Source organism: Amphibalanus amphitrite, unplaced genomic scaffold, assembly GCF_019059575.1.
Source record: "Amphibalanus amphitrite isolate SeventyFive unplaced genomic scaffold, NRLGWU_Aamphi_draft 000333F_arrow, whole genome shotgun sequence".
Taxonomy (NCBI): domain Eukaryota; kingdom Metazoa; phylum Arthropoda; class Thecostraca; order Balanomorpha; family Balanidae; genus Amphibalanus; species Amphibalanus amphitrite.
In genome coordinates, this window is record NW_024881828.1 from 148,121 (window position 1) to 168,783 (window position 20,663).

At 46.8% G+C, this 20,663-nt stretch overlaps 2 protein-coding genes across 6 annotated transcripts in view; one reads left to right on the forward strand and one right to left on the reverse strand.

The window, feature by feature from the left end:
• The window catches only part of LOC122388711 (protein quiver-like), a 35,917-nt gene that overhangs the window by 3,896 nt on the left and 11,358 nt on the right, over positions 1–20,663 (reverse strand). The window contains exons 1-4 of one of the 3 annotated variants that reach the window (XM_043380068.1): positions 13,131–14,287; positions 9,922–9,966; positions 5,931–6,065; positions 1,129–4,584 (exon numbers count right to left, since the gene is read on the reverse strand). In XM_043380068.1, coding sequence (XP_043236003.1) covers positions 4,385–4,584; positions 5,931–6,065; positions 9,922–9,966; positions 13,131–13,170 — 420 coding nt within the window. In that variant the 5' untranslated portion in view covers positions 13,171–14,287 and the 3' untranslated portion in view covers positions 1,129–4,384. Of the gene's footprint in view, positions 1–2; positions 4,585–5,930; positions 6,066–9,921; positions 9,967–13,130; positions 14,288–20,663 lie in introns of those variants that run through there. The other 2 variants (XR_006257858.1, XM_043380067.1) reach the window with 2 other exon arrangements.
• The window catches only part of LOC122388710 (cyclic AMP-responsive element-binding protein 5-like), a 91,173-nt gene continuing 89,954 nt past the window's right edge, over positions 19,445–20,663 (forward strand). For all 3 annotated transcript variants that reach the window (XM_043380061.1, XM_043380065.1, XM_043380063.1), the window contains exon 1: positions 19,445–19,614. The gene's annotated coding sequence lies outside the window, so the exon portion shown is untranslated. The remainder of the gene's footprint in view (positions 19,615–20,663) is intronic.

Consider the following 20,663-nt stretch of genomic DNA (forward strand, 5'->3'; position numbering starts at 1 on the left):
ACCTGAGTCCTCAGTGGACTTCCGATGGTTCAGAAGGCTGGAGCTGTTCCAATGATAGCTGGTCTCGAGTGGAGCCTTCGATCGGAGTCTGCTCTGTCCGTGGTCCGGGGACCGAGACTCGAGCCGAGCCCGCGGTCCCGGACCAGAGACCGGACCGGTCCCTCGGAGACCCGATCTCCTTGAAGTCTCCAGGCGCGGTCCCTCTAGCCCCGGGGCTGCACCGGTTTCTCGTAGAATGTGGGACCTTGTTGTTCCTGCTGGACAGAGTCACTTCTCCCACCCCGCTACCCATGATTGCCATCTCTACAGGCGGTGTCAGAAGCCCAGGACGGTATCCGAGACGCCCCCTCCCCCTCCCCACCCACGACCTCCCACGGGGATGCGTCGGTGGCTCCTCAGAGGGATGGGCGACCGCTTCAGCCAAATGGATATTTGCCAAGAGCTTTTGATCTCAGCCAAAGTGAGGACGAAAAGACGCTTCGTCGCGAGTGTATTAGATCGCAAACAAAAACGTGCTCTAATTAGCGCGTCATTAAGCCATTAGCAGGGATGGGGATAAGCTTCTCTTTGTCCGATCAAAAGTGCATGTTGCGTTCCGCTGTGCAATTATGAAGCTTCACGATGGACATGCTTTAGCGGATCTTAAGCTTAGCAATAGCAATGTGAATAAGAGTGCCGTAAGAAGGCATTTTAGTACGCTGTGCTATGATGAAAGAAAGTGAATTATCTTCGACTTTCCTATATCTTATTGATGGTTGAAAACCATTTTAGATCACTTGCAGATTATTTTTGAGGATAGTTAGCCTTTATGTGCATTAAAAGAAAAGGTGTTCACCAGTACATCATCTGTCAGTTAATTCATTGCTATCCATAAACGCTATACTGGCCAAAATGGTTAGCAGTTTGGAAATATTTTATTATCTCTATATTCCCAACAACAAAGACAAATTTTGAGATTCTAGCTGTTTGAAAGGTAATAAAGCTGTTTGTGTAAGGTAATACCCTCTGATTTATGCTCAAAGCCTGTGGCTCCCACCCTCCTTGGACGAAACTATCGATGTTTGTTGAGCCTCCTGCCGGTAAAGAGGTGCCGGGTGGCGCATATTCACAACGTAAACACAACAGGCATTCAGGTCATAAGCAGTCGACTTATATTGCACCTTGAGCCACTCCCTAACTTTCACCTTTTGTCACAAGCCAACGATGATATACGCATTATCACATCAAGGCTTACAAAATTACAGTATATCACGCGAGCTGAACAAGATACTGGCCGGGCCCGGGAGTGCCCCGACTCGACACCTAAATGTACGCGAGTGAGACTCGGCTGCTGAGCGTGTCGGTGCACAAGCTGGCAACCAAGGCGGCAGCGCAGCTGGACAGCCAGGCAGCGCAGCGCAGAACAGTGACGGCACCTCCCCAAACCGGCGACAGGGGTGTGGCTTCAACACCCGATTTTGGGGTGCCTCCGCTCTATGGGAAATGGTTTAATGACAGATGGGAATATGTGTGTCTACTATCAGTAATAACTATATTCAATAAAGCTAAACGATAAGTTTCCTTTCCCAAAACGAAATCTCCCCAATATCGTTGTGAAACTACGCCCCTGTAAAATCAGATGAACAGAACGCCGCGATATAGGCACCACGATGGGCCGTCGCAAAACAAAATGAGCTCAACTTATTTCGGCTGGTGAGGAACAGTGAGACAGAGGCCGCTTCAGAAAAAGGCGGTCAGGCGAGCAGGATCAGCCAGTGGCAACAAGCCCTAGCCCGATACTGCAGACGCGATAAAATACATTAACAGGTAAATATAATGCATGAGGAAGCTAACCTGCTATAGCCCTGGTGGAAGGACATTACTCGACAATAAAAGATAGCCACAATGATCGCCATGACATCAGTGGCAAGTGTCTATCATATAGGAAGGCATATGAGACTGAATTGTAAAATGTTACGTCTACAGTGAGGAGGATAAAGACTATAACGCGATTGTCCATTATAGACGGTAGATAATTCAGGGCATGAGCGTTGCGCACGCCTGTGTTTCGCTCATCCACATCGGCCGAACGATTTTGAATGGAACAAATATTAATGAAGATTTATGATTGGTGTTTGTTTTAAAAAGGTGTTACGTTTCCGGAAATTTCTGAACATTTTTCCAACGTTGCCAATGATCCGGATTAGTTGTTTTCGAATACCTTTCTTACAAAATAAACCTTTCATATTCGTTAACCTATCATTTTCGTGTAAAGATATTCTTTTTCAGTAGCTTTCCTCATGTTGCTAATTCTCTGGCCATATTGTCGAGCGTATAATTTAATGTTCCGAACGGTCGACAGCCGATGTTTATGTCATTAAAATTGATCCGTGTCAATTTAGAATCAGTTTCAGTCATATTCACTTTCCTAACAACAAGCATTCATATGGAATGAAAGGCGCTAACAGGTTCAAGACGTTTCATAACGGGGAACAAGTAGCCTAAGGGAAACAGGACGTAACGAACGATATACGAAAACGATCAGAATACGTACAAACATGTTCTCTCAATCGGTTACATCGCCAACCCAGGGTGAAATACGCATGCTCTTACAATGCCAGACGTAGGAAGAATTGCTACGCAGGAAGAGAGCTAGAGAAAGAGACGAGCTAGAGAAGAGAGACAGATAAGCGAAACGCTGCAGCTCGCTCAGTAGAGCGTGTGGCGGGTGATTACAGGGCTCATGCAGGGTAGGACGGTTCGCTCTAGACACAAGCCCTCCGGAGAAACAGAACCAAGTACACAGACAGAAAGCGAGTTACAACAGAGACGGAGTAGTATAGAGCAGATAGATAGAGAGAAAGTGACAGACGAGCGCTACACAGTTTCAGGTCACCAGGCGGCGGGAGGTCCGCCGGCGGCTCAGCACGAGCTCAGCCACCGGCGAACGCCCCTCGGTAAGCCCTGTGTGATTCACTTCAACGCCAGTACACTAGTGGGCATCGGATGCACGAAAAGCAGCGAGCCAGAGCCGCTGTTGGGTCCGCGCGCGCCGACCCTCAGCCTTTGAAGGAGGACCGGCGCGACCGGGCCCGGCCGGGCCGCCGCGCGCGCCCCTTCCAGGCGGCACCAGCTCGGCTGGCGGCGGCCACAACCCGGCGGGGCCGGCCGAACCGAGCGCAGACCGCACCCCACAGCACCCAACAGGCTCCGCGCGCAGAGAAAGACCTGAGCAGCAGCCTAACATGGACCACACAGTGCGCCAAGGAGGGAGTCCGAAAGGCCACGGAAAGCGCGCGCGTTCCGACTCTTCCATTTGCACATTGAAATGCCGTGCTGAAGCTCTGCACAATGCCGATCTCGGGCAAGATCCGGTTTAGTGCCAGAAATACAAGTTTGCGTTTAGTTCAGTGGCTCTAAGCGTTAGACGTGCTGTATGGCAATAACTGTAAATATGACTTTCCTTGAACGTCCCCTCAGAACTATTTGACAACATATTTTGAAGAAAACATTAGGAATGGTGCTGTGCATCATTCCATTCCAGTACGACTAGCTATTGGACCACTTTAACGGTGGGTTCAAGAAAAGAGTTCTGAAAGTCATCTCCACACTGTTGCCATTTTCCAGCACGCGATCACGCAGTGCCCCATTGGTTGTGTCTGCCGCCAGGCCGAGCTGGGGCAGCCTGGGACGGAACCGCGGGCGATGCCTGGGGGCATCCTGGCCCGGCCTCAGTGGTGGAAGGCGGTGGCCCGAACGCCTCGCGTTCACGGCACTTCAGAGCGTCACTTTTCCAGCGTGACTGACATGAAAGGACTGGCGAGCCAGATGCTTCGCATCGGCGTGCGTAGTGCCACCGCAGAACGTTAGGACGGGAAGAACGGGACCCAGGACTGGGAGAAGCTGGCGTCCGAGCAGCCCACATAAAAAGCTTGCCTCACACTGGATAGAGACAGAAAGCCGGCAGAAGAGAGAGCTGACACCGAGTGAGGTGTGATGGTGAAAACTGGCCCACCGTCGGGCACAGGACGGTGCGCACAGGTGTCATGGCCGCTGACGCCCTCGCGGACAAATCCTAACTAGTAAATTGGACTGAGAAAACATCAACGCCTTAAGACGGCGCGAATAGGACTCGAAGAAGTCGCAACAGTATCTTTGTGTATCAAAAACCATCCAGGCTAGCATAATGCTACCTTGGACAGGGATATTAATAATGTCTATGTACAGCTCACTCAATTGAATGCTTCACAGCATCAGTTGACACGTAGCTGAGTTGGCTACGTGGCTACACCACAGCTATACAGGGGCTGTGCCGGCCTGCGGGCGCCAACGCTGGGCCTAGTGGCGAGCGGGGCCTCTGGCGGGCCGCCGTCCACAGGACGCCCCGTCAGCCGGCGCCGGCCCACTACGTAACGAGCAGCCGGGTCAGACCAGCGGCCAGCAGGAGGGAGGTGGAAAGGCGGACGGTCGCGGATTTGTTACATCGGTTCTTTTTGCAGAAGCACAGTGATCCGTGTCCGCTGCTTTCTTCCATACACACGTTGCCCACTATGAACGGATTGATGTGCATCCTATCCGTACACGTCCGGACGACCTTTTCATACTCTGAAAGTACAGGCGGCATTCATTCGCACTGGATGCCTGCGGCTGCCCTCAGGCATACAGATCAGAGACGCCGAGCCCGTCGCTCCCCGGGACCGTCTGATGGCGCCGCGCCACTCACCGGCAGAATACATTTACATTTAATTTGGAAATGAGAATTCTGGGCAGTGCTCCTAAACTCCTGCATAAATTGATTGTTTTATTATTAATAGCGTTTTCGGTCGTGAAGGAGACAACCTTATCGATTTGACTTACATTAACATCGACCTTTCCATGAAAGCAAATGATTTAATTTCTAACGCTATAAATTGAGTAAAAAATTTGCATAAGATAAGTTCCTTTACATATTTTGGTTGTTTTTTTAAAGCACTAAAAATTAGTACAATGATGCACAGCCGGCAATCTTGAAATCAAAAGCTGATGAAATGTGATCGACCGATTTGATGGTAATCTGTCTCATGGGTGCTTTCTGCGATCGAATACTTTGCAAATAAACTCAGACTGCGGCGCGGTACTCTCCGCTCGCTCGTAAATAGAATAGATTCAGACGAAGACAGTCTCATAACTTAGCCAAAGCACCACATTTCTTTCCTGAGGAGCGCCCCGTCACTTTACAGCTTATTGCATTTCGTCCGGGAACTGAGAGAATAAAACTCGACGCACCCGAAACGGTAAGACAGTCCCGGGGGAGCGTGGGCTCAGCGTTCACGCAGCAAGACATGTCATGGTGTCTCTAGAGACACAGTTCGGTACTGTTTGGCACTGGGGATGCATGACTCAGGTCTACACATCGGCTACCGCACATGCCGACTGAAGCGCACCAGAGAGTTAGGGCGGACTGCGCGCGCTCCAGGAGCGGCGCACTGCAAGGTTATATAGGTATACACAGGGCCTGAGACCCGGGGGCGGGGGCACAGGGACCTGCACTGGCGGGGCTCATGCCGCATGCAGACCAACAGTGGCGCCATCACTCTGCCCGGCAGATCGATATTTGGGCTATCAGATGATGGAATGTCGGGCGGTAATTATATATTGCCTCAGAGTGTTCTTTTCCTCTTGCGTCGGTCTGCATGGAACTACAGTGCAGAGGATTGCTAGCTGTTTTCTATTTCTATCATATATCATAAGCATTTAGATACTGGCGTTGATATCTGCTGCACCTAATTATATGGCTGATAGTTAACCGTCTATAAAAAATAAACATGTGCCCGCCCTGAGATCACGAAACTTTTACCTATAGCATTATATAAATATAGTGTCAATGTTACTGCTCATTCAATGCCTATGATGCTGGCTATTGACTATTCTTCATGGACCCTATTCTTATTTTCCTAAATAGGCATACTGACCTGTGTCGATATTTTCGACGATTTTGACGCACCAGCCCTTGCATGGCGCTGTCGGTGGCCGGTCAGTGTAGTTGAACGGGCTCATGCACCGACTGTCGTCGATGCTATTGCACGAATAGCAATGCAGCACTTCATCTGCAGACAGAGGTCAAGGCCGGTCATTGTACACGTCCATCGCTGATTGGTCAGCTGCTAAGACGGGCGTCCAATGGCATGCGACATCCCGGATCTGGTGACGGCTGCGTCAGCCATCTTGAAGACGGGAATATTGCGGTGACCAGGGAAACTTGCGGCCAATTTCGGAGGCCGTGGTTGGCTGACCACGGTATTAGTGGCGATCAAAGTAGAGCTCTGATCGGCACATCAGAGCCGCCGTTGATGAGGTCGTTACTGCAAATGATGAGGCTGTCAGGGATGCTTAATCTGAATGGATGAAGGACTCTCGTCTCGTCGCTAGGTCAGCTTTCGAGTTGATGATTCAGTTCTTTTGGGGGCCTTCAGCCTAAAACCAATCATAAAAAGGGTGTATAATGTTTTATAGACCTGTTTGCATGAGCTGAGAAAATATTGTAGGCGTCATCTGAAGCTTACATTGCATTGTTTGATAGGACATCAATTTCAAACTTTCAAGTAAAAAGGCATTCGATGTGGACATGCGATTGACCATCAGGAAAACTACACCTAAGGCGATTCACACTCAACCTCGAGTCACCTATTTCAAAGGATCAAGACATCAACGTTGTTATGTTGATTTACCCTGGTCGGGGGCTTGAGGAGCAGTTGAAATGAGACCATAAAGGTCTACGATGTCTTGAAAATTAACACTCCTACTTTAGTGTCATATGCACACCTTCATACAACGATAGACCATATTCGGATGAACAGACATTTCGACATGCTTGGGGAGTGCTCATCTTCAGCGTCATCAAATCAACAATCTGCGACCACTTGGATATATCATATACCATGCAGAACGATAAATTTCAAGTACAGTGCGAGAAGTCAGCAGCCAGAGTTCGTTTTCGTGCTTCATTCCAGGTCCCTTGCATGGCGTTCAAGAAAATGCTTCAAAAATACTCACAACATGCTGAACCAGTCTAGAATATGTTATATAGCATCAGGGCGCCCGTTGGCGTTGACCATTGTTCATCTTTGCTTTTTATTTTCCAATTTTTACTTGCGATTTAACATGAATAGTTATAGGTACTGATGGAATCACATAAATGCAAAGAACCTTTAATGCTTCTAAAGTCTAAACTTCACTTACGTTCGTAATGCCAAAAGTTAATTGAAGTTGATAGAGCTATGCCCCTTTTCTCCTAAACTTCAGTTGCGTTTACATGTCAAAGGTTGTGACGCTGAGATATCAGTAATAGGGATACTGATTCACACATTATATTTGGCAATATTATATCCTCAGGTAACACACTACTACGCCAGCTCCAAAATAAACACCTTAAGACTGCAAAAGAAATTAAACACAGATAATGCAATGTTTTAACCGTTTATAACAGTTTTTACCGTTGGTAACAGCAAAGCCATGCACGTTGCTAAGTATTATCAATACTTAAAATGTATCACTTTTTTAATTCAAACGGAAAAATCAGTTCCAGCTATATCATATGGTTGCAGGTATTCGCTGCACATTTTACAAACCCTAATTGTTATGAATTTGTTTTGAAGTCATTCTGCTACATTAGTTATCTCACTTAAGTTTGTTCTCTCTGCACAAAATCTAGCCCCGAGACTTTACAGGTATTCGCTGCACATTTTACAAACCCTAATTGTTATGAATTTGTTTTAAAGTCATTCTGCTACATTAGTTATCTCACTTTAGTTTGTTCTCTCTGCACAAAATCTAGCCTCGAGACTTTAAACTAAACCGACAGCATTTGGGTTATTCGCCAGTTACATTTATCACATTTCTCTTATTCGATGTCAAGCGCTACGGCTGTGAATCTACGATCTTCGCGCGCGTCCCTGCCCTGTGAATTGACGGTGTCGTGCCCTCTGGCCGTGCGCGGTACACTTCGGCGAGGGTTTGGCTGTCGACGGCTCGTGTGAGCCTGGCAACCGGCGATAACAGCTCACGGTCAATACCGCGCCTCTGTCTGTGTGTCTGTGTGCCCCAGCAGACAGGTTACCGCGTGTTTCTCGAGGTGTCGTTTAACAAAGAATTCACACCGAATCCAATAAAAAGCGTTTCAATTTGGTGTTTTAGGGTGATTCGTTTCTAACAAACTATTATTTACTATGCTCGCAAGAGACGCATGAGACATTCACATTTAAAACATTTTAGAAACGTGCAATGTGACCGTAGTTAATTGACAGCATTTACGAACCACGATATAGGCATTCCCGAGGATGAAAATAAAAACACCGACTCACAGACAACGAAGCCCTATCAGCTACACGTGTGCCACTGTCATATCTAAAAGCTGCTAAAAGCGTTCGATTAGTTTGCCCTTTTACTCAAGCTTTGAAATGTCAAATTAAGAAATCGTTATTAAATAGGCGTGCTAGCTTTGATCACGTTCACCAAAGCCCACTACTTTGACAACCGCACAGTGTCTTCATTCTACTGAATAACATTTACCCATCACGTTTCTATGACCATTTAGTTTGACTATAGTACATTTGTGCAGCGTGATACGTCAGTGGCAGCTACACACAGACATACTGACAGAGTCAGAGGAAAGCGGAGAGCCCGACGAGACAGCAGCACGTGGCACGTGTTACTTACGGCCGAGGTGTGAGGGAGACGCAACAGATCGGTCAGCGTCCGGCGCCGCGCGAGCGAGCTCATTGGTTTGTGGTGAGGGAAACAGCACGTGACACGGGGAAGTCAATGACAAATCAGCACAGAGACATCACAACGATAAACAAACAACTAGGCCTATGTTCCTAATCTTTGCTAGATCTATTCACTTCAGGAAATGCAGATTAAAGCTAAGTTTTTGTTCTATTTATTTTATCTAATTATCGCACGATATCTATGCTTAAGACTCGTTTACATCTTTTCACATCATACGAGCATTATTGTTTAGTTTCAGTCAGTGACACGATTATTCCGTAAACATAGTAGCTAAGAAACTTAATCGAAGTGTTCGTTAGTTTTAATCAAACTATTATGTTACCAGATACCATCTTAATTACTTAGGCAACGAACTATATTCTTCAGTCTCAAAATTGCGTGTTATTCTCTCCTGTAACATTGCAATAAGATTGCATCGACTGCAGTTTGTTTTCCTGTTTTTTTTTATATCAAACTAATCATCACATGAAAGGTCTGTGAAATTATTTGCCTATAAAAAGGACGTCTATCAAATAATTATGCTGTTTTTCTGTGTATGTGTATAACCTTGACGAGGTGAGTGTATCAATGCCGAATAAAATGTTGAATTTTATCTAGACTTGAAGGCATGGAATGTTTGCTAAATTGTGTGAGCAATGCTCAAGCAGATGCAAATGTGAGGCGCTAAAGCAAGTAAGGCAAATAACATGCTAAGTATCAAAGACGTCACAGCTTTGGCTGTTGCATTCGTTAAAGGGAAGCGATAGCAAGGTCCGCTAAAAGCCAAATATTAGCGCGTATAATGTATATGTGTGTGGTAGAACCGTATTGGTATCCCAGTCTACCAGCGAATTTTACTTTACGTGTCCTGTATCTTTATCACGATGCGATACGCTGGCATTTCCAAAGCATTGATAATTATGAATGCAAAGTTTAGCTTAATTCTATGTGTTTACTGAAAAGCTGTTCGCGTTTGTTCGAAATTCTGAGCACACACGATTTGAGCTTGGCACGTCCAATACAGGTTCAAAAGAATCATATTTCTCAATTGAAATTCGATCATTTCATGTAGTGTATCGCTTATTCAAAGCCTGCCGATTTGTTTGTGATACAAAGTAAAGCAATGAGGCATGCGTGGAGTAGTTCGAACGTTTCAATGCCCGAGCTTTAAAGTTGGCCTTCCGAGCCGCCACTTACCCTTGCAACCTCCGTCTGCATGTGTTGCCCCCATCAACAGCATCACTGCCGAAAAATAGCATTCACGTTAGAGCATGGCAAATGCAGGCTATACATAAGGTCTGAGAGGCATAAGGATAGGCGTATGACACAAATTGGCAAACCAATCTCCCAAAACAGTTAAAAATTCACAGATTCACATGAAAATGAATAGGTAACAGTTTAGACCGTTATCAACACACAAATCACCAGGGAAAATGAGGGAATTCAAGTAGCCTCTCCTCTCATTCACGTAAGCTTTCAACGTGTAATAACTGTAACACTCCGGTAAAACATGTGTAAAACACGATTTCTGGCACGGTGGTGCCAGCGCCTGTTATGACGCCACCTCAGGCGAGGCGCGGTCGCTATTATTGGCCACATTAGCAGGCAGGCGGCCCGGTCTGTTCAGGGGACGCTGCCAGGCCCACTGTCAGTGGCGGTGGTCGCCAGTGGGTCACGGTCGGGTCGGTGGGAGGGTTGGTGTCGAAAGGGTCGTTGGATGCTGCTGGTGGGCGGAAACAGACGCGAGGGAAAGGTCTCAGCACTGCAGTAGTGGGCGAAAAAAACAACAGACACTGTCCGGGGTATAGAAGGCGCCAGGATTAGTCAGAAGCGGAAGGAGGAATTGGCATTATTCTTGTTTACATGCAAGAACCAATTTCAGAAAGAAGCGATTGCCCATAGATATATCCTATCGTAGTGTAGGAGGCATGCTATGAGATGTCGATTGTCGATCTTACAGAGATTAAAGAAGAGAACCATAATACAGGACGATCACTTAAGATAAGATTAAACTAAGGTGTGATTACCACGCTATTATACATAATCCCGAATACCAATGATTAATGAACCTAATCTCAGTAGTCGCACACTGCGCGCTAGCATTTAAGATTACGAATATAGTTCGAGGCGGGCCATGCGGCACAGTATGCTTTCAGGCGCTTGATGATAGCGCCATCTATGAACAGCACTGTGAAACGCAGGCTAGCTGGCTCCACTAAACGCTTTCAGTGCAGTTATTGCAATGCAATACAGGATGAGGAAATTGAAATACGCTGCCTGGGCCATGCAAAGAAAACACCTAACCTTTTCCCTGTATATCACTTCCAATTTGACAATTCATGCTAAAAAGAAACAGAACATCTACCCACTAGACATTTCAACGTTCGAATTTCCGACATCATAAAGCACTGTCGTTAGAGTTTGCATATAATACATATACGTCTGATATCTGCAGACAGCATCATATCATCAACCGTGGGTGTGCATCTGCAGATAAAAACTCGACGCATAATACGCCGGATGGATGCGACTCATTCCCGGAACACTACGCGCCACGCACATCCCGTAATTGTCATACGTCTGTCACGTCAGCAGATCGACTCTGGCCGACAGAACAGAGCAGGGCCGTATAAGGTTACCACTGATGGAAGTGGCATGAACCGGGCAGCAAGTGGTGTGCCGTGCACTCTACCGTCCCGACAGACGACATGCAAACACTCTGCCGCAGAGTGCAGTAGGAAGTCAAGAGCGAAGTCCATGCAGATGGCATGTGTTTTATTACATCGTAATCTTGTCTGGCTATTGATTATAGTTTAGAAGTTTTAGTCATTCCGCCTCATTGATTATTATCTAAAACTAAAACAATTTATGAATAGAAGTTGTATTTACGTCTGTTGTATTTGTTTGTGCGAGAGAGAGAGAGAGAGAGAGAGAGAGAGAGAGAGAGAGAGAGAGAGAGAGAGAGAGAGAGAGAGAGAGAGAGAGAGAGAGAGAGACCGCGATGGCGGCGCGAGCGAGTCGAGGAAGTCAATTAGCATTTCAGTGTGGTGGAAGTAACGATTTCCATGCCATTACATCCCGACTATAGTTGGTCGTTTCCCGCAATGAGGCTTTCCAAGGGATTCTTGGTCAACACGCGGCGTTGCAGGGCTTACATAGCCTATAGTTTGCAGCATTTCTCTACTGGCCAGGATCTGGCAAAATTGGACAGCCAGCTATCTTTTTGCCATTATGCTTCTTCAATCTGGCATCGTCTCGTGTACCTCGCACTACCTGTGCACTCGAAACATAACATCAGCAATAAATCATCGTGTCGCCGCTCTGAGGCGCTCTAATCGGTCATCAGATGTGCTCCCATCCTGCAGCGCCGGTTGTCTGTGATCGTTTGTGTGACAGTCACACGTGCGTACACAGACGCCTCACAGCTGGGGTAGGTCGCTCCGGGTACACTTGCGATTGTCTATCGGCCAGTCGCGACCCAGGCTGTCCTCGACAGAGTCGACAGGGTGAGGGATCCTTGTGCCATGTATTTACTACGCCCAATCTCATGGGGATAATGGTTTAATGCCGAGGTGTTTTTATTATAATTGTGGTTGATTTTAAATGAGCTGATGTTAGCTATACGCGGCAAAAAAGAAGTTCAGAACATTTCCAGAATATTCGCCGACAAATCACAATCACATTACAAGCATATCACATTACACAGTTGGCATTTTCTCTCTCTGGCATTTTTGTGTTTATGTTTTGCTTCCCACGCTCAACTAAATGGCATCAATCACGCGCACTTTGCGTTTGGCTATCCTTGTACCTATGCTGGTGTTGGGATCATCTCAAAAGACGTCCGTCTAACTAATGACTGTTGGTTTTGCTAGTTGTTTCAGCGCCCGAACCACAACACTCGTTAATGGCTTCCTTCTTTCGTCCAGTGGTCATCGCCTCGCACCATTATTTATGCTCGGACCAGGTTAATAAACATATACGTACAAGGTTCAAACCACCTGTCGATGAAAATTAATATTTGATGCTGATTCGAAACAAAAATAGCGCGATACCCAGATAGTCGTTTCCGTAGCTGGGCACTGAATCGCTCCGAAATGTTTACGATTCCAAGGACTGTTATGCTTGCGAATTAAAACAGAACCACTCCCTATTCGTTTCCTGTGCTATGGTTTGATTGAGGTGGACTGGTGACTGTGATGGATCTCGACGAACGGTGGTGAAATGAACATCAGAAGAAACATCTGATCTCCCATTCGCCGTGCGCCGAACACGGGAACTTGGTAGATATAGTAACTTAAATTCGTGGACGTTTGGCCCAATGACTTAGCACAAATAATGCCACAAAACCGGTAGACATATCCATCCCATCCCCTAGCCTTTTTAGGGATGCATCGTTTACAACATACCTGCCAGAAACCGAATTGGAGGCGACGTCCAGTTGGCCATTGGGATTGGATGCGGCAATCCGAAGTCAAAGGTCACTGTCAAAGGTCGAGCCCCGCTTCCTCGATCTGGTCCCTGCTGCTCACGCGTGGGCTGTATCCAGCCGTTCTAGTGCGGTTCGCTGTAGCTGACGAGGATCTTACGTAAACTGTGTGACTTGACTAGACGACTCATGGTCCTCACTTTGCTGTCCCACACGATTTCACAGTTTGACCCAGCCTGACCTGACCTGAGCTGGTCAGCGGGTCGTGGTCTGATCACCAGCTCTATTAACTCGGGTAGAGCCCGAGCTTTGTTGCACTTGGTGGTGCAGAATCTCGTGTAGATGCAGAATCTTCTCGTCGGTGAGATGGCGGGTGACCAAAAGTATCTTAGTGTATCTCACAGTCGCCGAAGTTACACGCTATGTAGCTGGACCATCACTTGCAGAGTCGAATGTCCATTCAATACACCACCTTCAAAAAACAAGTATTGAGCGGGAAGTTCGCCTTAGTTCACTGATCTCTTGTAATCCGCTAAAACAGAGCCTTCCGTTTCTTTGACTAGCCACTTGATGCTCAAAGCCTCCAGTCTCCAGAGTAGCCACTGTCCAACACTGGAGGCTCACAGTCTAAGAGGACTTTCTTGGGCACTGAGCTCGTCCCTCGACTTCGAAACGCCCCCGGTAAGGTCACGCGTCACTGCCGCTGACTACCGGCCGGGTGCACCGTCCGTCAGGATCGATGCGATGGGTACCCACGATCGTCGCCGTCGCGTCGCGCGCGACCCCAGTGCACTGTCGCTGCCGATGAGTCGGCCGGTCCGGAGGCGCGCCTCACACCGACTGGCGGCGGCTGCAGGCGGCGCCGCGGGCCGGCCGGCCGACGGTGTACTGATTTAGCCGTCCGACGAACACCAACCTTGGCGGAGGCCGGGCGGCGACTACCGACTGGTGCAGGGTGCATACAACGCAGACCAACTAACAACTCCGCAGAGTGCAGAAGACGCGGATCAACCATCTCCGATTGCAGAGAAATATTGACCGTCGAAAGATTCCCTGTGCATTTCCATTGCATTTTCCGCCGACCTACTTCGAATAGTTGCGCTAACTGACGACAAGCTCCGAGTGCCCGACTGTACTGAGCGTCTTATCAGACAGCTGTCAGGCAGTCTTCTCTTAATCAGCAACAGAATAACCACGAAAAACATAATAATGACTGGGACGCTTGACGCGACCCACGTGGATGACCTTTTTGCAACGTTCTATCTTTGACAAAATGTAATCGCCACTTTGTTGATTCATGTGTATGTTACATTCTGGTGATGCGTGTATGTCAATTGCACCACCTTAATCTTGTCTTTTCTTGTCTTACTCTTGAGTTTTATACTGTAATCATTTAGCCCTTGCTTTGAACTAAAAATAAAAATGGTGCGCCGTTATATGTGGCTCTACTGCAGTCGCTCTTCACCCTCTCTCTCTCCCTCTCTCTCTCTCTCTCTCTTTCTCCCTCTCCTCTATCCTCTCACTCTTTCTCCCTCTCCTCTCTTCTCTCTCTCTCTCTCTCTCTCTCTCTCTCTCTCTCTCTCTCACTCACTCTCCCCATCTTTTTCTGAGACCACTTTCCGGTTTGCGTCTGGCGCTCCGGCCTCCGAGTAACCATTGGGCTTGACGCACTTAATCGCTGGATTAGCGCCACACTTGTGTGTCAATTATCTCTTCCGCATGTGCACGGCGCACGCCCTATGCCAACACCGCCTAATCTTACTCGCCCCACCTGACACGCATTACATATATGTGTACTTACGTGTAGTGTCAAATGTTTCGGTCATGTTGCAGGCATCCATTGATTTGATATTATGGTTAAATATAGCTTTGCTGATCCTTTCTCCCCTTTTTGTTTCTAAACTTATTAGGTACTGACGGATGTAAAGATGTCTATTGCTTTGGGCACACCCCGACGACGAAATCGTGGTACGAAGCAGATATCTAATTTCAGTATTATGTTTGACTTTATTACACAGTCGGCGTGTGTCCTAAATTTTACGACACACTTCGTCTGGCTTAAAAATTGGACCTGTCCGCAATATCACGGATGTCTCCTATGCCAGCTTACTTCCGGTTATACCAGCTTTACTTCCGGTATTCAAGTGGGCACGATGAGCGTTTTCAACTCATCTTGTTAGCTCTCAGCTCAGTATTTTCTATACCTATCTTATTCGGTTGGATTTAAGCACATTTGATTGATAAGAATTAAGAATTAATTCGATACCTATTACCTATTATGTAACTAATTGATCCTGCCAAAGTTATCTTATTATCATAGTTAAATCATACATGGTGAAAGACACAAAAAATAAAGTGCAAAAGTAGGTATGCGTTGCTTATTTCAACCTTTTCTTCTTGCAAAGCGGCGCATAACTCGGAAGCCAATAAAGCTACAACGCCGCGGAAAAGCGCATTCGATAGCTCTTTTAACGCTCTTTCTGGATTAAGCCTTCAGATTTGACCTTAAATCAACGTTTTAGCCTCCAGGGAGCAAAAACTCTTAAAGTATCCGTTCCTACGATTTTTCTGCGATAACTCTTGACTCCAGAAAGTTAAAACATTGCTTTTGATAACATCGTATTCCTTTCGTCGAGACGCGTCGAATTAATTATGCTTTTGAAGGTGATTTTTAAAGATTTGGCCTTAGGTCAAGGTCAAGAATTGACCGGGAAAGATCATGCTGCATTGCTGCATATCGGTCGATCCAAACGTCAAGCTGAGTCGTCCAGCTGAATTCATCAAAGGTGTTTTCATCGCTCTAATATGTCTCTAGCAAAAGTAATTGCAAAAAAACCTGTCGGGAACATTTCTCGACTTGAGATGACCTCAGGGCCATAAAGAGGGGTCATGGATAGCAATTTTCCGATTCAGCGTGTCATGTTTACCTGTTATTTGATTTTTGGAGTGTTAGGTTTAACTTTCTTCCCAAAGACGCGCATTTCAATTTTCTTCCTTTGACTTATGTAAAGGTAATGGAAAAGTCGCAAAATAAATCTGACCTTAGGTCACCAATATCACAATTCCGATATCTACATTTCATGTATACTGTTACTCTTATCAGTCTCTAAAAGTTTCAAAGTGATCGTTTAGTCGCTGTAGCTATGGTGATCATTGTATTTTTTCTTAGGTAAGATCACTTGTCGTGACCTGGTGACCCGACCTTGAACGACCCGGGCCTGATATTTTTTACAACATGTGCAGAAAACATGTAGGTATGATAAGGTGTGCCAGAAACCTGAGGGGGACGTAAAAACTCCCCCTCCCCTCCAGCAGGGCGCGGGTTAAAGTAAATATGAAGCTGAGCCGTACACGAGGCATTGCAGACAGCTAAGAAGAGGTAAGCCCAGCACATAATGTGCGGCTTTTTCACAAAGTCGGAACTCGGAAGTAGCCGGTGGACGCGGCGAATGATGACCTCAGACTCACATCGAACCGGGCTCTCGTCACCGGCTCTTGTCCACTCGGAAAATAGGCGCTCCTGTCAGTTGGGCCTTACTGCGAGAACAGCACTTCATCTAACACATAATTTACGTCCATTGATTTCCTCGCGACAATAACGCCACGATTTGTCGCTTATCGCGAGTCGCCATATGATGATGACGAGCGCTGTTAGGTCCAGATTGGACAAAGTCGGACAGTTTATCTCGGAGTTTATCCAATCTATATCAGGGCGCAGTGGCGCCGCTTCGAAGGAGCCGAGTTACTGAAATTATAATTCCCCCTTTAGCAGGGCGTGGAAATCCAGGACCCCCAGCGGGGCGCGGGTTAATGAATAACGACAATGAATCATATAACAAAAGTTGAATAATATCACCGAAACCAAGGGCGGATCTAGGGGGTCGTTTTGGGGGGGGTCACCAGTCGGCCGACATACCAGGTCTGGTGAATGAATTCTGACGACCGGGGGGGGGGGGGTAGGGAGCGAGTATGTCGAGATCAAAAAATGACATTTGATCTTCGTCGTTTATAAGATGAAGTTTTATCGTAAGTCACTCGGCTCAGTAGTTTTAGTTAGTGAAACCCACCTATATAGGAGCGTCGCCACGGATTTTTTACTGGGGGGGGGGGGGAGGCGGGTCGACCGACTTAAAAACCCAGAAGTAGATATAGTTACCTAACTTTTAGCCTAATGCATTAGTAAATAGTAGCATACAGTCACGATCTCTCTTATTGACCTGTGTATGAATCGGCGGCGCGAAGCGCCGCAAAAATTTGCAAAAAAAAGTTGTCAAAACACAGCTCTAAAACACAAATATTACAACCTTTTTAGCATGCTAGTACAAGCCGGAGTTCCTTCACAGTACACATATGAATTCCGATTCAATTTGACACGGTTGGTGTTATTACAGTCACTGTTATTTCTCTCTTATTGATTGGTGTATAAATCGGCGGCGCGAAGCGCCGAGAAAATTTGCAAAAGAATGTGTCGAAACACAGCTCCAAAACACAAATTTTACCACCCTTTTAGCATTGCAGTACAAGCCGGAGTTCCTTTACAGCACACATATGAATTCTGATTCAATTTGACACGGTTGGTTTATGTAATTACAGTCAAGATTTCGTATTGACCTGTACGTATGTACATAAATCGGCGGCGCGAAGCGCCGCGAAAAATTTGCAAAAACATTTGTCAAAACACAGAGGGGGCCTCCTCTCTACAGAGGACCACCGATCTCTACTGCGGGCCTCCTCTTTTCACAGGGCCTCTTAACTACAGAAGCTACAGGGCCTCCTCTCTACAGAGGGCTTCCTCTCTACTGAGGGTCTCTCCCTTTAAGAGGGCCTCCTTTACAGAGGGCCTCCTCTCTTCAAAGAGCCAGAGGACCTCATCTCTGCAAAGGGCCTCCTCTCTTCAGAGGGCCTCTTCTCTACAGAGGGCCTCCTTTCTTCAGAGGGCCTCTTCTCTACAGCGGGTCTCCACTCTTCAGAGGGCCTTCTGCATTCAGGCGGTCTCCTTTCCACAGAGGGCCTCCTCTCTACACAGGGCCTCCTCTCTACATAGAGCCTTCTCTCTACAGCAGGTCTCCTCTCTACAGAGGGCCTCCTCTTTAAAGGGGTCTCCTCTCTACAGGGGGCCTCCTCTCTACTGAGGGCCTCCTTTCTACAGAGGACCTCCTCTACAGAGGGCCTCCTACCTACTGAGGAGTCAGAGGGGCCCTAGCGGTCAGACACAGACACTAGCGGTTATTCACTGGAGGCCCCAGGAAGTAAGAAGGGCCCTAGCTGTCAGGCTGGTCAGAGGGCCCTGAATGTCCTGACGTGATTTTTGGGATTCCCGTGAATTTCTTTCGCCTCAGACGTGATTTTGACCTGCCAGGGCCCAGGGGCACTAAAAATAAAACAAACAAAATAAAAAATGAAAATAGGACATCACCAAAATTAAGTGACCGAAATCCGTTGAGTTTTTAATTTTGCGTATAGGTAGGGGCACCACGAATTAAATTCATGACCATCCCCTTGGAGTTTTCCTGGATCATCCCCTGGTGCTCGCACGGTTGAGACAAAAACGAGTAAGATTCTGGTCTTCAATACGCCTTTTCACTCAACACGATCCAGAAAAACAAAGGTATTAGCTCAGAAGTGTTTGACAGGTGATTTTGAGCATGCAAGACGGCGTCTATAGCGCATTTAGGTCTTCGGCTTTTGGGGGGGGTCAAATGACCCTCTCAGACCTTTTGGGGGGGGTCATGACCCCGTGGACCCCCCCCAGGATCCGCCAGTGACCGAAACGCAACTGTTGATGTCTGTCAAATCATCTGGGGGCGGGGGGGGGGGGGGGGCACGGCGCACGCCCAATGTTCCCCATGCATAGCTAATGACATTAGCTGATGTTCAGAAATCGCGTCTGATGCCATGGCGGGCCTGAGACCTCATTGCTCACCATTGGCTACTCTTTTTCATGCGGGTCGATGTTTGGACAGTTCACTTGGTAATTTTTAAAATCTTTGTTATTTTCCATTCTCTGCCTTCCTTAAAATGTTCTCAATGTTTTGTGGATAGCACAGCATAGACTGGATCGTGAATAAAGCATGCACGCCACCTTTAGACTAAAAAAACAAAGAATCCGCTCAAAGCAAAATGAAAACAAGTCCTATAAAAAAGCGAAGCAAGAAACCTTCAGAATTTGGCAGCTCTTTTTCATCAAGGACATTTTTACGTGGGTGTATTTTTCAGACATTCTGGCGCACCGGATGCATAACTGGTTATTTCCAAGGTCATGCGACGTTGAAGCATGCCAACGAGGAAGAAAAAGACAGTCAAGACAGTACCTCAACCGCCTCAACCTATGGAAAAAGAAGCCTCTCGCGGTATATAGGGCCTTGCCTCTCGCTTGTATGGAGTGGTTGGTGATTTGTGAAGGTCTTTTTTTTGTTTTTTTTGTTTTATTTAAATAAGATTTACACCTGGTTGTCATCAGTAAGGTAGGTATGCTGCCTTGTGCTCGTTTGAGAGCATATACATCGCACTTTGACGTCGTCTGTGCGCATTTCCCAGGGGCGCGGGAACTACTTTCCGACTGGGGGGGCACACCATAATAGAGATTAACCTAGGGTACCCCCAAATCTAGTTTTCTCACCGGTTTTAGGCCACTTATTTTTCACCCCTCGGCTTTTTCAACAAAAAAAGAAAACATTTGCAAAAAAAAGTGTGGTATTCCGTCTCAAAGCTGTGGGGGCACCGCCCCCACGGCCCCAGAGTTGGGGGGGCAAGCTGCCCCCACTGCCCCCCGGCTCCCGCGCCTATGGCATTTCCTGCTAAGAAGGGCAAGGGTGGATCCAGGTGGATCACAGTTACCCATGGGTGTCGTTTTGTATAGGCATGGTAGGGCCCGAGCCCTACCAATAATTTTGGAAATTTAACATTATGCCTATGGCGTTGCGTGGAAAGAATCGCTTTGAATTGGCAAAAATTTACATTAGAGCCCTACCAATAATTTTCGGAAAGTGTCGCCCCTGCAGTTACCTATTGCTGCATTGGCTCAACAAAGCATGTTGGCCTATCAAAGCATGTTGTCCAGTTGTTATGGCACGTTAAACGTTCGGACAAAATTCTGCCATACAACTGGAATTGCGCGATCGGGTGGTGGGGTCAGGGTTAGCACAACAAGCTATGCTTGGTGCGGGCTCTGATTCCTCAAATTCACCCATTCAGCCATTCGGACTAAATTTATAAAAAAAAATCAACTGACTAGGTAGCAAAGATTTGGTTCAAGTGTATCTTAAACACAAAATATGTGGTTAAGTATATAACTATTAATACTGACACTGATACATCAGAGTTGATTTGGTCATTGCTTGTTGAAAATGATGCCTGACGGATGCATTTATGTGGAATGGGTAGAAATAGAGGCATGCATTTCTGATTAAGTACCTATATTATAGTTAAAGATGCAAAAAAGATGCAAAGGCATACCAATACACAAGTTAAATATTCTTACAGCTGTGACTTGATTGCAGTTGCATCTAGCAAG